General features: G+C 41.7%; 1 protein-coding gene across 1 annotated transcript; it reads right to left on the bottom strand.

Annotated features, from left to right (window-relative positions):
* Nucleotides 1-17,124: 17,124 nt before the first annotated feature.
* Nucleotides 17,125-17,662, bottom strand: LOC147462804 (uncharacterized). The gene is made up of 3 exons (XM_086527463.1): nt 17,507-17,662; nt 17,269-17,410; nt 17,125-17,160 (listed from the first exon to the last, which is right to left on the bottom strand). Exons 1-3 carry the CDS (start codon nt 17,608-17,610, stop codon nt 17,125-17,127), a joined length of 282 nt encoding a protein of 93 aa, XP_086383589.1. The 5' UTR covers nt 17,611-17,662.
* Between the last annotated feature and the right edge of the window lie 394 nt (nt 17,663-18,056).

Raw genomic sequence — 18,056 nt, 5'->3', positions numbered from 1 at the left:
GAATCCCTCTATGCCCCGCATACGGTGGAGCATGAGATTCATACATTACTTTGTCATGTAGTGAGTTAGTAACGCATAGTCTATTGCCATAGAGAAGATAACCATCTTGTAAAGTAAATGGTTCTTCTTTCTTCCCTAATGCAAGGGCCGAAATCACATCTCTAAAATCGGGATCAATAGTGTACTCATCTATCATTGAAGATAGATCATTGTGAGTTGCTATGGAAACCACATTCACTCTCGGCCGCCTTGAGAGTGCATCAGCTACTTGATTATGCTTTCCAGCAATGTGAGCAATATGAAAATGAAATTGCGAAAGGAAATTTTCCCACCTCATTTGTTTGTCGGAGAGCTTGGTCTGCGTCGTGAAGTACTTAAGACTTTGGTGATCCGTTCGTTGCAGAATGAAAGAAGTCCCCAATAAATAGTGCTTCCATGAGTCTAAGGCATGTAGCACTGCAAGGAGTTCCTTTTCATATATGCCTAGAGCTTGCTCAACAGGGTCGAGCCTTCGACTCTCATAGCCTATGGCGTGACCTTCTTGGAGCAAAACAGCTCCAAGGCAATCACCACAAGCATCACATTGGACCTCAAATGGTTTTGAGAGATCTGGTAGTGTAAGCAGCAGAGGTTGAGAGATAAGATTTTCTTTAAGCTTTTTGAAAGCATTGTTCTCCTTAGCAGACCATGTATACCTAACGATTTTCTTTGTTAGGTCATGTAATGGTCCCGCAATTTGTGAGAACTTTTCTATGAAGCGTCTATAGTATGCACACATACCAATAAAGCTTCTTAGTTCATGAAGATTCCTTGGTTTAGGCCATTCTTTTATTACCTCTAACTTTGATGGATCCATTTGGATGCCATCTTGAGAGATAATGTGACCTAAATACTGAATCTCTTGCAAGAAAAATTCACTTTTCTTTCGATTAACATAAAGTTTATTCTCTCTTAAAACTTGAAATATAACCTGGAGGTGTTGCTTGTGTTCGTCTAATGAATTAGAGTAGATGATAATATCATCAAAGAACACTCGAGTGAAGGTTCGATGAGGCCTGAACAGCTTCTCCATCAAGCGGTTGAATGTGGCTGGTGCATTGGTCAAGCCAAAAGGCATGACAATGTATTCGTAAAGACTAAATGTGGTGCGAAATGCGGTCTTTACAATGTCTTGATCAACTATCCTTATTTGATGATAGCCACTTTTTAGGTCAATCCTACTGAAGTAGGTCGATCCTTGTAGCTTATCAAATAGGTCTTCTACCCGTGGAACAGGACACCTATTCTTGATAGTGATCCTATTTAGTGCTCTATAGTCGACACACATACGATATGTGCCCTCTTTCTTTTGCACTAATAGCACAGGAGAGCAAAATGGAGATGAGCTAGGCCTAACCATGCCTTTCTCAACTAACTCATGCACTTGCCGCATAATCTCCTCTTGTTGAGCTTGAGAAACTCTATAAGGAGGTTTGTTAGGCGGTGAACGTCCTGGAAGAAGTTCAATTGCATGGTCATCATTACCTCGTTTAGGAGGTAGCTCACAAGGGATGTCGTCAATAAAAATATCTTGAAACCCCTTGAGAAAATTGGATAGCTCTAATTCCTTTTGGTTGCTTTTATTTTCTTTTGCTAAAGCATTAGGTTCATTTTGAGAATTTTTAACAAAAATCATGTACACAGAAATAGAGCTCTTTATTGACTTGTTGAAAGCTGGTGTATGTACAATGAGAATAGTGTTACCCATTTCCTTAGCATCTATATACATGTCTTTTTCCTTGAACTTAAAGGAGATTCTCCTTTCAGGAAATTTAACATCGGCAGCCAGGCGGTCAAACCATGGTGCCCCTAGGATTACATCCTCATGCTTGAGAGGAGAAATAAAGAAGTCCTCTTTGTCCACATAGCCTTGGACATGAAGCCTCAATTTCCGGATTAAGGGAGTGACTGAAGCTTCTTGCCCCTTATAGGCACTGTCTGCGGGTAGGACATCTCCCATCTCATAGGATTGTATGCCTAGCTTGGTAGCCAACTCTATAGATATAAAATTGTGAGTAGAACCAGGGTCAAAGAGAATAAAAGCATCATGTTCTCTTACCTTTCCCCAAGCATGGCATAGAGGAGATCCTTTGTGGTGAGTTTGGTGAGTTTCCTCCTCTTGGATTTTAACCAAGAAAGCTCTAGGAGGATCTTGGCGGTTGTTCTTTTGGGGACAAGCACGGTACGCATGCCCTTGTTCGCCGCACTTGAAGCACCAGTTATCCTTGCGATAATGCTCAAGCTCTTCAGGAGAGAGTTTATTCTTACCTTTGTAAACTCCCTTCTCTTTAGCTTTGTTGGAGTTGCCCTTAGGAGACTTTTGGACATTTTCCTTTCCCTTAGGCTCATTGGAACCCTTGTTTTCCGTGGGCTTATTATTTCTTTTAGCCCCCGTTTGGAAATTGATTTGAGAGGCCACCATAGTATGGTGTATTACCGCCGATATGGTACGTGGCCTTTGGGAGTTGACATACTCTGCCATTTCTTCGATTAAGCCCGCACAAAATTGTTGCTTTTTCTCTCCAAAATCCAACTTTTTGAAGACAGTGGCTTTGAGTTGTAGGTCCCAAAACTTGTCTACATATTTGTGGATGGATTCATAGGGAGAGAGCTTTCAGCTTCGCCATTCAGTGAGTACGTTGTCTTTGGCATCGGTGGCCAAAAACTTCTTCATAATGGAAGCTTCACCATTGGCTCGTAGGCTAGACCACCATTGCCTGGCGGACTTTTGAAAGTGCATAGCTACATGGCGTAGCTTAGAGGACTCCGTAAAGCCCTCATCTCCAAACGCCACATCGAATTGCTGGATAAAGGCCAAGACTTTGTCCGTAGCACCAAAGGTGCCATCATAGGTAAGGAAAGAGATGCTCTTCCCTTCCTCTTTGAACTTCTTCAGCTTGGATGACCTCTTCTATGCGGCATAGGATTTCCTGTGGCCTCTTCTTTTTGATGGTTCAAAGGTTACACCATCACTTTCTATAGGAGGTGAAGAATTTGAAGAAGGTGGAGAAGAGGGTGACCTCTTTCTCGCCTTTTTCTTATCTTGATCTTCGTCATCTTTACCATCACTTTCATAAGAGGAAGAGGATGAAGAAGATGGAGAAGAGGGTGTCCTCTTTCTCGCCTTTTTCTTCTCTTGCTTTTTATCACCCCTCTTTGAATTATGGCGTGGAGAAGAATGTGATGGTCTTCTCCGCTTTGGTGGTGATGGAGAGCGTTTAGCCCGCCGTCTTCGTGGAGCCATCTCCACCGAGGTGGTAGGAGACTCACTTCTTTCTCGTTCCTTCGGTGGAGGCTCTTGAGTTCTCCTTTGGGAAGGAGATGCATCATCAAGAAGTAAATTCTTGAGCCCTTCGTATGGATTCTCTTCTTCTTCCCGAATCGGAGAGAGACCTCTTTTGGGAGTCTCACAAGGAGGCTTCCTAGGTGTTCTCTCGTCATGGTGATGAGCTTGGAGAATCCCGTGAGCACAGAGCTGCCGTTGCACTTCGCTTTGGAGAGATGGATTGTCCATGTCTTGTTGAAGCCTAGAAACAAGATAGTTAACAAGCATTGAAGCATCATTAGTAGCTTGATCATGAGCAAAATCAAAGTTATCAACATTAATTTCACTCTCTTTACTATTGTCAGCCATTCTAACAACGTTTAGGTGTACTTTGGCACTTCAAGCCCTAGTTGCTACTCCTCTTTACCCCTTTAGAAAAATCACTCAAGCTACTATACTCGCGGCTCGAATACCATTAATTGCAAGGCATTAGGAAAAGTTTGGACTAAAAAATGGGCCTTGTAAGAATTGTTGATGTGGCATAGCTTTCAAAAACTGTGGATCGGTAAATTTTTTGCAAATAAGATCCAAACTTGTCGGAGGTTGGATATTAAGAATCTACTATTCAAATGCTATCTATTGATATATAGCATGCATGTATCGGACATTGCCTTCATGTAGATCTAGAAAAAGGTGATTTTAGATTACCGTAACGATAACAAAACCTGGCTGATTGAAAAAAAATGGCATAACTTTCATAGAAGTCATCCAAACTTTTCGGACCTTGGCTCTTTAGAATCCATTTTTCAAGAACTTTCCAATGATAGTTCATATCATGGGGTTTTAAGCAATATTTAGAGGGGTCTACCGGTTGCTTTCTTTTGTACAACTTTGATGATGTGGCACTCTTAAAAGGCCCAAAAATGAATTCAAAATTTTCCTAATGAATAGAAGAGAGGGTCTTTCGACACCAAAACAGCACCGGCTCCTGTCAAGCTTCTAATAGCTCAATAGCGGTTAAGCCATAGGCAAGCCCCGTAGGACTCCACTATTAAGACCATAGCTCTCGACGGTCATGCCACGTTAACTGCACAAAGGCAGGCGCACTGCAAGGCTGAAAAATCCCTATTCTACTAACTCACAGGCAATTAATAATACCAACCATTTATAGCTAGCTTGAGGACCTCCCTTCTTGAGCAAGAAAAGAGAAACCTTGAGCTCTGATACCAATGTAACATTTAATGGCCTAGTAACTTGTGTGTGTAGAAATTAGCATGAACATAGTGGGCATTTCATTAGAATAGATTCCTAATGAGAATTACAAGAGTGCTTGGGTGGAGGGAGCAACAAAAAGCATAACACCTAGTTAGATAGCATCAACAATACTTTGAAAAGAGAGAGAAATTAAGCTATTGACAACAGTTGAGGACCGGATTTGCATGGAGCTGGTCCCTCCTCCAAAAGGCTTTGTAATATGGTTTCTCCCATCAAGAGAGACATTGTACAATACAATTCTTTGTGTTCCTTCAAGACTAGCTAGTGCAATGAAGATGAAATCTTCATGCACTAAGCAAAACACTTAGTAAACACAAGTTTAATTATCCCCGTTCTTAGACCCAAGACCTCACACACCTTCGAAGATGGTGAGAGCTAGCAGGGTATGAGAGTAGATTGAGAGGAAGAAGGAGTATCTTACGATAAAGATGTACATCTCCTCACATAATCACTCATATTAGCATAGATTTAGCTTAGTAATTAGCTTGGTAGAGGAGATGAGCATGCATTGAAGCTTGGCTCTTGGTTGGATTTGCATCCACAAGCCAAGAGTGTGTCGATGTAGGCTTCTATCTCACAAGCTTGGAGTAGGTGATGAGTTCTCCATTAAAGCTTGGGAAGAGATAGTCTTCTCTTTCTTCACACATGAGATTGTGTGAGTGTGTGTGTGATAATGCCTTGCAAAAATCAGCCCCCTCTCTCTCTCTTGGGCGAGCCCTCTTGCTATTTGCTCTTGCAGGCTCCCCATTGGACCTCCCCAAATCAAGCCAATGGCTATTAAGCAGCATAAGTGATAGCCTTCTGACATGTATCCCCCTTTCCCCTTTTGTGAGAGCTTAATCAATTAAACTTAATTGATTTAAATGAATTAAATCCCCATTGGACCTTTCCCCATTCTGACCAATAGGAATTAAGTAGCCCATTGGGATGCTCAATTCCTATTGGACCCCTTCACAGGCTGTCCAATAATCATCTAGGAGACTTAATTTTCATTGGTTCTTTTTATTAAGTGTTTTAAAATTAATTAGGCTAAATTTACTCTAGCCTAATTCTCATTGGTCCACTTCAAGGGTCATCCAATAGGAATTGGGTACACCTTGTGGGCATCTGGCCTAGGGAGCTGACATGTGTCCCTCATTCCCTTTGTGTAAAGGGAGCTTGTCTGTGTGTGTGTGGTCTTCTCTCTCATCCCCTACTTGCTAGGCTCGCCTTCTCTTATGTAGGGATATTCAAAGACTTTTTTGGTCACACACAAAGCATCCAATTTCCCTAGGGTTGACCTTTGGGCATAACCTTTGAATTTTGGAACCTTAGCATTTTGGAAGTCTTAATGGGCTGAACCTTAGGGTCTTTTTAGCCCATTGTTGCACATGGCTCTTTTGCAGATGGCCCCCCTTTTGGATCCCTATTTTCCCTCCTTTGGATCCCTACTGTGGCCGGTCTGCTAGCTTAACCAATATTCTAGCTTTTTCTCCCCTAGCACTTCCCCACATTAAATGATCAGTTTAATATGAGAAAATCATTTAGGAGAATTAGATATTGATTATTATGACATAGCAAATTGCATTCTAGCATTGAAAATTGTTAAGCTTGGCCTACGTGCGCTTTGCATGATCGAACTTACTCTTAAGCTTATTATTGATGTGTGTGGAAACACAGCGTATGCATACCGTCGACACATGCCAAGATGTTTCTTACGCAATGGTCAAGGCCTCACTTTGTCAATTTAACAATACTTGCATATGATACCGACCCTTGTCCTCCAAGCCGACACGCATGTCTACACATACCTCACATTTATAATTTGTTGCATACAGTCAAACCTCCCTCGTGTCTTGGTGGCACCTACCATTGGGTCGTACTTCTTGTAACAACCCTTTAATATGCCATAGGTGGAAACAACTCTTGAATTAACCATAACAAGGGCCAAAACACTTTCAATTGCTATGTTGGGGTCTTTGCCAGGCTCTCATACCATGGGTGTCATGCATGAATTTTTGCACTTTCATGCGGTGTGAATGACCACTTTTAGTTCCTTTGGCCCCTTAGCCAACCTCATTCTTGGGCCTCATGTTCCTTTGGGGTCCATTGATGGTGGCCCCTATGCTTTGCAGTTATACCTGCACTTTGCATCACCACAGTGTGACAACCTCCTTGGGGTAGTGCTTGGGCATCCACAAACAATAAAATAAAAACCCTACAATGAGTCACCCTCATGTAGCGATGGCAGTAGCAAGACAATAGCGGCATCAAGAGAAAGAAAGACGTCATTGTTGCATTGTTGATTTCATGGGGAAGTAGCAAAGACGAAAGATTCTTGCCTCAACATCGTGTACCCATTGATCATGCAGGTTGAGTCACATGTGGAAGTTAGCGTTCTCAAGCCTTTCTTCAGTCAAGAGTTGAGAGAGAGTTGCATGTTCTGACGACTATGATGACTTTTGCATGGTTCTTGGCTTCTTTGATTTTGTGTCTTTTTAGCATGGGAAGATCTTTGTATAACCTTGCGAGAACCTTGCTTTGCACCTTCATTCTGAGTTCATTGTGTAGATCTGCGAGCACTTGCATGTCCCATAGCATCTCTCAACCTCATTCTTTGCTTACCTTTTTATTTGCATGTCCTTGCATGACCTTCATGCATACATGTGGACGCCGTGAAATATTCCTTGATGGCTTTCTTACCATGTTCCCCTTGCATACCACAAGAGAGAGGAAGAGATTCCTCCATAACCTTCTGTGTTGACCTCCCTCCTCTTTGCATGGCGGGAAGGTGAGATCGATTACATGTGAGAGATCCATGGCATGTCTTCTCTTGTGTGAAAACATGCATGCAAGCCTTTGAAAGCTCCTTCCTCCTCCTTTTCCACTATCGCTTTGCAAGGAATCCTTACAAAATCAAGCTACAAATCCCTTCTTCTCCTTGCATGTTAAGAGAGACGAAGCAAGTACTGTAACTTTAAAAGAGCATCTCGAAAGCGAGCAAACAGTCATGTCCCTTGACCACATCAAATATTTGACTTGTTGGTCACCATAATTTTAGCTTTTACAATTGCCATCTTAGTGCATGCAAGGTCTCAAAAGAAAAGCTAGCATAGTGTATTGTCTAACATGAAAAACAATTTGGCACCTATTTCATGTCCGAGGGATCTTGCATATTCTCCACTTCTGGAGTATGTCCTAGATAAGTTAGTTCAACACTAAAAAGTGGAATTGTGTATAGAGGTATAAAAAATATTGTGTATAGAATTGAATCAACCTTGAGCTACACACTATAGTGTAATCCCTCATGGTGTCTTTTAATTTTATTTATGTAGACTCTATACAATCTTGCTATGCTTACTCAAAGCATCCAAATCATAAGAAATCTACCTTGAGAAAAGACACCTTGGATATGAGCTGTAACACTCAATATCTCAATTCTTGTTTGAGCAACTTGAATGACCACACAAGATCCGTGTCCTCAAACTCCTAGGACCTTTGTCCTCAGGGAGAGAGTCTATCCATTTACATATGTCTCATGATTCCACCAACACACACCGTGAACATATTCAATAGATCCATACTTGAGGATTGATTAATTTCTAAACTACCCTTAGTTTAGCGTGATATAAACTTGCATAAATGTAATTAATGTATAGGAAAGATTTGTTAAAAATATACATATAATATACCTTCTTTCATTGTTTTCCATTGCTGTAACATAGAGCATAGCAACCAAATACCTGCCTAAAAATTTGAGGGATAAATGCGCATGCATACCCACGCAGAGAGAAAATAATCCATCCTTTGATGGTGCATACCCATGTATAGAAGAAGCAAAATAAAATGCTAACCCAGGAAAGTGTTTGTAAGGTAAAAAAAAAGCTGGCATAGATTAATTTGTATTGTATTGTATACATTAGGAATGTATGCAACCTTGTGCATACATTCAATGTTGTAAAAGCTTTTAGCACAATGTTGTATGGACCTTGGCCTACATGCACTTTGCAGGATCGTAGTCATTTTGCTAAAAGCTTCTAGTATGTCCCTCCAATTTTGGGAAGCAGGTTGCTTTAAAGGGTATCTCGATAGATGCTGCTGCTATGGCTTTGAGGGAAAAGAAGAGAAGGCGCCTTTTGAGTGGGCCTTTTGATTTTCTAGTATGGCAACACTTTGCATCACCATGGTGGGACGACCACCTTCGGGTAGCCCTTTGGGCATCCACAAACAATATAATTAAATAAAATGTGAACCCCTACAATGAGTCACCCTCAAGTAGCAATGGCGGCAACAAGACAACATTGGCACCAAGAGAGAGAAAGACGTTGTTGAGGTGTTGATCCCATAGCAAAGTGATAGAGAATAAAAATTTTGGCCTTGTCATTGTGCACCCATTGCTAGGACCCAAACAAAGTCTTATACAGGTTGAGTCATGTGTGGAAGTTGACATTCTCACGCCTTTCTTAAGTTGAGAGTTGAGAGAGAGTTGCATGCTATGACAACTATGATGACTTCATGCATGCTTCTTGGCGTCTTTGGTTCCATATCTTCTTAGTGTGGGAAAAGGTTTGTTTCACCTTGCTTTCCACCTTCTTGATTGTGAAACTTTGTAATCAAGATCGCTAGTCCGTAGGATCTGTCTTCCTCATGCTTTGCACATCCTAGCATGACCTTCAAGCATACATGTGGATGTAGTGAGATATTCCTTGATTCCCCTCATATACTACAAGAGAGAGGAAGAGCTTCCTCCATAACCTTCTTTGTTGACTTGCCTCCTCTTTGCATGGCAGGAAAGCAAGATCGGTAACATGTGAGAGATCCATAGCATGTCTTATCCTATGTGACAACATGCATGCAAGCCTTCAAAAGCTCCTTCCTCCTCTGTGTCAACCATGCCTTTGACTTGGCATTTCGTACAAAATCAAGCCACAAATCCCTCATGCAGCGCTTTCTTTTTTTTTTGTCCAAATGAAACTTCACCTTTAATAAAAAGTTTGACGTTGGCCTCCTTTCACACGCCGTCGATAGTCGACTTGAAAACACTTGTGTGCAGCTTCCTTTTGCACCGCTCGCCAGTAGATACTCTTCATCATGGTGAAGAAAAATTCTCCTTCCTCTAGAATCAATTGTGCACCCTATGATGCCAGTAGAAAAAACCTCCTCTTGTATTGTCCATGGTCCATGGCAGGCAACCGGATCCAGTTCTTTGCATAATAGGTCTCGGACCAAAAGCACTAGAGCAAGAGTGGTATGATTGACATGTCACCCAATTGGAGAGTTTCCAAATACCGACATTCAATCGCAAAAAGCTTTGAACTCGCCTAGCTTTAGCACCCGTTCTGCATACACCATGGCACCACCACTTAGGGCTTCAATCTGCTATCTTTGACCTGTTATCTGTCACATCTGACATACACATCTCCAAAGGACCTGTTGAACCTTTCACAAAGAAGGTGTCCAAGCACCTTTCCATCTGCTTGGAAACCTCCATGCATCTACTTTTGACTTGTCTTCTTCAAGTATGAAACATGCCTTCAAGAATCTCTGTGTCCTACAAACATCTCGCTCTGAATCCCATATCATAAACCTCTTAGCACCTGTAACTAGTACCCCGTGTCTCGCTCCTAACCTTGTGATATCAACATTTGCTCCTATCACCTGATAGTAAGAAACACTTGCAGTTTCGACTAGAGAATGCTCCATCTCTGTGTACCTGTCTCCTAGCTGCATCAAACACCTGCTCAAGGTCCCTGTCATTTGCCTGCAAAATGTCATGCATGGGCTTCTTGCACTTCCATCGACCATCTTCAGTTGTACCAGCGTACGCACAATCAGGTGCTCTTGGCAGGGAGAAGAGGGAAGTGCTTCTTGATCACGCGTTCGGTCAGATAGGGGAGCATTTTTTTGACTTCTCAGTAGGTTGGCTTGCATGGTCTTGAGCTCCCTATTAAGGCATATGAGCTTCTTCACACTGAGTTTGTCGACGAGTCAGCCTTGTACTTGGAGGGCCAAGAGGCCAATCTGCACAGGTGTGAGCAGGCTCTTTGTTGTGCATCATGCGCATTGATCAAGTGGTGGAAGGCACTAGCTTGCTGGGTTGACAGTGCTCCTATGCATGATTGGTCACGAGGTGAGGGTTTTAGAGGGATTCCCCCAGGGACTGCTGCTCGTTACTTGGGTTGTCAGGTTGGCTTGGACTTGTCTCTTGAGTAGCATACTGCTCCTCTCCTCCTGTCCATTAGGAGGAAGTTGCTACATTGGAGTTCGGCGTGGCTCTCTTTGGCAAGAAGAGTTGTAGTGGCCAACCAGGTGTTGTTGGCTACTATGTGGTACATCACGTCGTGCTGGATCTTCTCAAGTTTCTGTATCAGCCAGCTAGAGAGGCTAATTAGGAACTTTCTTTGGTCAGAGTGCGACATGCAGTTTGCCCAGGCCAAAGTAGTTTGGCCCCTACCATGTTCTCAGAGGGAGATGGGGATCATCCACCTAGCACAGCAGAGCAGAGTCCTTCTTGGGAAGTTTGTGGTTAGAGCATTGCTTCCAGGGAAGGAGCCGTGGAAGGAGTTGTTTCTTATGTGTATTCCAGCTCGAGTGTCTCATGCAAGAGGCGCTTGGAGCCCTTTCATCAGGTGGATCTTGACAAATATGAGCAGAGTTCATCTGAGCAGGAGGCTGGAGGATTGATTTTTTGCTACCCTACGTTGCTCTTAGGAGCAACTACAAAGTGGCCTAGAGCAACATCAACCCACTTGCACGGAGGAGCGGTTGAGACAGACTCTTGTTTGGAACACCATGGTTAGCACTGAGAGAGGCCACTTGGTTGGTAGTAGGCCTCATGTTTCTTGGGGTCCCATGGAAGAGGGCCCAACCCGCACTCTCGGCGAGTGGGTTCAGCTTTCAGGTACAGAGCATCCAGCTATGAGGCATGAGAGGGGTTTAGAGCATGCACCAAGACATTACAGAGGCTTTACCAGCTGAGTGGATCACCCCTCTCGAGACAGTAGCTCCCAGATGGATGAGGTCCTTCACGCGACTGGAGGTCCTCATCGCAGTTCGTGCTTGCTTGAAGTCCATGCCCCCCATGTTCTTTGATATCCATGGCAAGGGTCGACTACACAATGTCTCAATAAAGGCTCCACAGGTTGCAGAGTGCTATTTTTAGAGGATACGTGTAGTGGGTGTCGGTGGGAGGACATGTTACAAATCCTGACCCAACAGATCTTGAGAGAGGCCACTGGAGGCTTTGGGCTTGGGAGAGCTACCCTTTGGCACGAGTGCAGTGCGACCCTAGAGAGTGGTTTTGGAGAGACCCCTTCTCTTCATCCGACCACCTTGGGATCCCTTTCTTTCAATACATTGTTCGACTAGGGCGTCACATGCTGGCAGCACGGAGAGAGGCTCGTCCTACTACAACACTTCATTGGCAGGAGAAGGGTCTCACACCTGAGTTCTTGTCAAGACTTTGGGAGCCATTGTGGGTCTCCAGACAGCTGAGGTGATTCACTTTGTTTGAGTGGCTAGTGGCACACAGAGCTACAGCAGTCAGGAGCTGGCTCGTACATAGTGGACTTTCGCCAGCCTATGTAGCTTGTGACCATCTTTTGGAGAGCCACCATCACTGTCTCTTAGACTACCTTATGGAACAACAGATTTGGCTTCGAGTTCTTCGGCTGATGCCAGATCTTTCCACAACATGACTGCTCACTTGGGGTGCTGCTGCCTGGTCCACCCTCACGGGGCCTCCACTCCAATTTGAGCTATCTTCCACCAGCATGACGGGTCGACCTACACTTCAACTTTCTACAAAGCTTACCCCCCATGAGTTGTTTCATCCCTCACTTTACTCCACATTCTTGTGTCTTCGCCCAAAACAAACCAACGCTCACTTCTTGAGAAAAAAGTGATCAAATCCCATCGATGGAACCATGAAACTGACTTCATGTAGCCTTACTAAAGGGCGATAGACTTTAGCTTTCACCCAAATTAAATCGTCTAAAATTTCCTGTACTTATAAGACGCAAAGTAACTTCACCAATGAATTGTAGCTGAAATTAATTGCTTCAAACGAACCACAACTTGGTAGCTAGAGTGCTACCAAGTTGACAATGACACCTAGTTGGCCCCAAAGATTGGCGCCCCTTCCAGTATTTCTTTGTTCTTATTAAAACGGAGATAAACTTGTAAATTTCTACGACCTGTTCCACTTTTATTGGGCTGAAAATTCCCTATTTTAGCCCAATTTTGGTAGCATAACAATAATAGAAGGCTTCATAAGTATAATCCCCATGTATTAGGTGACTTTCCATGCACTTTAGAGCACTTTAATAAACCTAGCAAGAAAGTACAACATGCTGAATTCTCTGTTTTGGGCCTCTAAAATGCACCAAAACACCTATGTGTTAGTTTCCTAGCTTCCTCGAAGCTTCTAGGACATTTAGGCATCAAAAAGGTCAAAACTCCAAACCTGCGTAACATTACAGCAAGCTGTAATTCCCTGTTTTAAGCTTCATTTTGCGTAGTGATCACAGCTGTAGTTGGTAATCCTTGAGTCCCTACACTTGTAGGGATACTTGCCCTTTGATTTAGACAAGATTTCTCACGTGAAATCTCTCTAAATAAACCTGCACCTGCTTTTGAATTAGCTGCTAGCTAATAATGTACTTGTGCAAGAGGCTCTTGTCTCGGCAAATGAGCATAGATCCCTACAACTAAACATACAGATGAAAAGCCCTTGGACTGGGCATTATGATTATGTATTCATATGGGGATTATGTATTCATTGCACAACTTTGTTGGGTCCAACTTAAAGCTAACAAGCAACTATTTATAACAGAAAAATTTCATGCGTATCAAACATTCTAGAGAACATTCTACAAGTCAGTTCATTGTTACAATGAAGGATTATATAGCCCATGCAGCAATGTAACTTTGCTCTATAAACTTGCAACCCTTATATCACACATACATACTTGCTAAGAGAAACTTGTCTAGAAAATTTCAATGGAATTACACCAGTCAGAACCCTCTATTGCAAAAGATATCTTTGTGAATTGCTTACAATGTCAGCTTAGAAAAAACTCCTGATTTTGTGAGCTACTACCTCTCAAAAATTCAAAAAGTTGGACAATGATAGTTGATCCGACTTCGTATTTGGTGTTTTTGAGTTGTTTTTCCACGTGTTTCTCTGGAGTATCTGCACGCTTGTGATGTAAAGGCATGTGACCATCTTCAAACACAAGAAGTTTTGGACAAATTCTCACAGTAATTCCCACATTGTGACTTACCTCAACATCAGGAGCTTCTGTGAGGGAGGCATTGCATACCTAGCTAGGTACAATTGGGGGCAGGAGACCGCCGACCCGGTGGGGGGGCCGGCGGTCCCCTACCCCCAATCGTACCTAGCTAGGTATGCGCTCGGTATGCGGTGCCTCTCGAGCAGAAGCTCATGATGTTATGCATTATATGAAAAACGTTGAGAAAGACTCTGCTTTCCTACATGAGAAAATTTCTAAATCTTCTTGTTAAAGGATATTCCTTTATATGTGCATACATCCACAACATACATAAGCACAAGCACGCTATATACACACACATTATAAAATAGAAAAATCCCACCATGAACAACAATCTCCACCCAAGATGCGCATGACACTCCACTGACAAAGGAAAGGCGTCAAAGGTGTACCTTGAGAACTTCAATGACCTAGACCATTGCAAAAACTACTCAACAACCCACAATTGGTGGATACATTTCTCCATGCACCAACGAACAGCCATCTATCCACACCATAAACCAACATCTCAAGGCTTCAGGAAGGCAAACAACCCAATGTACATCAAGAAACTCTATAAAATATTATCCTTGACCATATTTTTCAATCCGAGCTTAAATTGAGCGTGCACATCAATGTCAAATTTATTGTTGGTTTGTGGATTTTCGTAATGCTTCTGATACAATACCTGGAGCAGGATTGATACATAGACTAAAAGCTTTGCGAATTCCAATGAGATAACTTGGCACTTCAGAAGATTGTGACAAGTAAAGGACATACACCAAAGCACCTGTCAAAGATAACCAATCCACCGTTGGAGCGAAGAAAGGATGTCTGCCATGGCAAGTTAGAGAAAAAGATTACAAAGTCATGCAACCTATCTATGTTAAAGAGAACATGTTGACAGTAGTATGTACAGTGATGAGGTATCAGATTCTATTGATAAAGAGGGAGATGAAGGTGCACATTTATCACGCACTTACCCTTTGGCGGGGATGGTAGTGGTTGCATTGTTGACTCACTAAACGAGTTACGAAGACGGTCTGAAGAGCTATGCAGTTATGCACAGGATAGAGATTTCTCTATGACCCTTGGCAAGACCATGGCAATGATGTTTAACACCATAGCGCAATGGGTGAGGGCATCAGCCCATGTATCATTTTATGGTCAAGAGGTAAAGTTTGTAGAGGCCTACATATATCTGAAAATCAGTTTTATCAAATCCTCTTTCTCTATGAGAGAGGCAACGGCTTTGAGACTGACAGCGAGCAACCTTAAACAAGACTATAATTCTAGTAAGATTGATGGCTGCAAAAAGACCTATGCATTTGTAATTCTGGCCTCTTTGCACTTCAAGGTTGTGATTGAGAGACTACTCTGCACAGCTAGCGCTTTGATCAGCAAGATGGTTACATGTATTGATATAGGTAAACCAAGTGTCACACTCCATTTTTAAACAGAGTACAAAAGTAAAAACAAGGCATAAAATTATGTATTTAGGGCAAGCCAATGTTGGTCCACCAGGCCTTCAAGGCGCCATATAGGATTTAGACATCTTTAATGCCCACTCATCACTGTAGCACACCCCGCATTCTGAACTAAGAACTGCAGTATGTGTGGCATAGAGCATGACTTTGAATGATCTCCACTTTGTCGAGAAACTCCAATTCTATAATAAAGTTGGCAAGTTGTGAGGTTGACAATAATTTCCTTTCGCATTGCACAACATTCTATTTGACAATAAAACACACAACACAACCACAAGAGGGGAAGTCCACAAAACAAAATGCATTTTGTTAACAGAAGAGGAAAATAACATTCTAAGAAGGAAAACCTTTTTTCTTTATGACTTTGAGGTTGAGCAAATAATTAGGACATCACAAAGGAGCATTATAGAGAAATTACATCTACATAGAGCTATATGACAGCTGTAAGCTTCAAGCAAACCTCTTCTTTTATACTCAAGAAACTCTTCAAATTTTGAAAAGCATGCATTCAGTTTCTAATCGATAGCAATTAAATAAGTCCAAGATAGGGAGAACTTGATAACAAAAATATCATTTGTAGCTCGGAAAGAATTGACTACTGGCATATATTTAGTTCTCTACTTTCCTTGAACTGCAATGCCATACTTTTAAACCCTCACAAATTGATAAGACCCATAAAACACAACTAGCACAAGAAAATTCCACTAAGATACACGTGAGTCCTAACTTCCAGCCTTTATAAAAGATAGATCAAACCATAACAAGCAAACAAGAGTGTTCACCTCACCTATTTCAGCAACGATATTAAAAAAGATACCTTAGCAAGAGTAAATAAGCATAACCATTATAAAGGCGGCCTACTCTAACTTCTTGATTCATTATTCGACAACATTGCACCTCAGCATGACATAAACAGCTAGTACTTATTCATTATTATCAGAGATAAATTTGAACCTACCTATCCAAGTTTAATTGATAAGCCTAAGAGAAGAGAAACTCTACATGCTGGGCCATCTTCATACGAAGCTTCAAACCCATATTTTGATGGTTTCCTCAAGCTTCTAGATAGCTTTGATTTAATTTGATCTTTTGATGCAATTGGCTGACCCTTGATCCCCCACACAAAGAGAGAAAGATACTATTAACATTTTTAACAAGCCAAACTGACCCATGAGACCAAAAAAGGTACAAGTGATGCTGATAAATATGATGAGTAAGTGTGAGGATACTTTGACAAAAAATATGAAGCATAACCCTCACTAAATGATAACCAAACATCAAAGGTGAAATTGAAATGAGAAAACTGCTCAGTGACAAAGTAGTGGAATCAATAAGACAGGTGGTACACGTCCCAAACATGTGAAAAGGAAAGGTTCCTTCGATCTTAAGAAAGCACGAAGATGCACCTTGACACTAGTGTAATGCGCTTAACGTAGAAAATAAGCAGAACCATATACAACTATCATCATAACGACCATAGAGTCTGAAGAGTTGGTGAATGAAGTTTCTTTGATCCGCTTATCTAATCTTCACGTCAAACAACATCGATCCATCCATAGAATTGGCCACAATAAGTAACACTCCAATTAGACAAATCGAATACCAATGTCTGCATATCTGGCTTATTCCTAGCAGATGCTATCTTAGCCAAAAGTTTATTGGTTGCAATTCCCTATGGAAAGAACAACCAAAACCAAAAATGGGAAAAGATGTGTAAACAACCTCAAGCAGAAACAGAGAACAGAGAACATCATTGCATTCACCAATGATTACATTCATCAACACCAGAACTTTCCAGAACTTTGTATCACCAACAAAAGCAGCTCCACAAAATATAATTGATCTGCTAATCACAAACTAACTAGTTAGTACGCATACAAAAGAATGCCATGACGAGCAAATCCCAACAAGCATGTGTTTACAATCGAAGAGCCAATAACCAAAAGGTTACCATGGAGCCAGTATACCCCAACTTAGGTCTGAGTGGTTGGGATGCTACTGAACTATCAATGCATGACAAAAAAGACAATGTCCACTTTGCTTCCGAAAACCTCAATAGTTCCATCAAATGGAATCCCGAAAGCCTCTTATCCCTACATGAACATAATTTATTTTTTTAAAGTATAAAAGAAGATATATAAATACATATAAACAAAAAGAGAGAGAGAGAGAGAGAGAGAGAGAGATACAAGAAAGACTCCCAAAAATCTTGCAAGTCGACGTCTTTGCTCAGTCGAATTTCCATTGATTGGAAGGTCGTAGAAAGTGAGGAGGGCGTTCGTATTTTAGCCATTAAGAATCGCCAATCGTCCAACCGTAAGCGAAAAGTTATGTGGCACTTGTCCATTCACCTATATTGGTTCAATTTCTTCATAGTGTTTCAAAGCTGTATTTCTCGAGCAAACAATGCTAAGTTCTTCACGCTCGGCTTCTCTTTCTTCTACCTCTTCAATTGTGATTTTCAATATGTTTAAACGATTAGACATATTCTGAAATCCTTGTGTGATAATTATAGTCAAATTTTGAAGTTGGAAAACAATTGGAATGTTGCAACATTTTGAACGTTGGACAACTCTTGTGTTATAGTTTGGCAATCTGATTAAGATTATTAGAAGCCAAGTTTGTTGCGGCCCAATTTGGCTGCTGACCCACCCTTTCTATTCACAAAATAACAAGCGTATTAGAGAGAGAGAGCGAGAGAGAGCTCGAAGGTAAAAACTTGCAAAGCTACAATAATTT

The sequence above is a fragment of the Adiantum capillus-veneris genome, chromosome 2 (genome assembly GCF_014529385.1).
Source record: "Adiantum capillus-veneris isolate H3 chromosome 2, ASM1452938v2, whole genome shotgun sequence".
Taxonomy (NCBI): Eukaryota; Viridiplantae; Streptophyta; class Polypodiopsida; order Polypodiales; family Pteridaceae; genus Adiantum; species Adiantum capillus-veneris.
Note: the sequence above shows the minus strand (reverse complement) of the source record. Positions and strands in the feature narration are given on the sequence as shown.

Coding starts and splice junctions, on each gene's coding strand:
- LOC147462804 (XM_086527463.1), bottom strand. CDS start 17,610: ATGGCTAAAATACGAACGCCCTCCTCACTTTCTACGACCTTCCAATCA. Junction 17,411..17,506: donor GATTTTTGGGAGTCTTTCTT/GTATCTCTCTCT, acceptor ATGTTCATGTAG/GGATAAGAGGCTTTCGGGAT. Junction 17,161..17,268: donor TGGGGTATACTGGCTCCATG/GTAACCTTTTGG, acceptor TGTGATTAGCAG/ATCAATTATATTTTGTGGAG.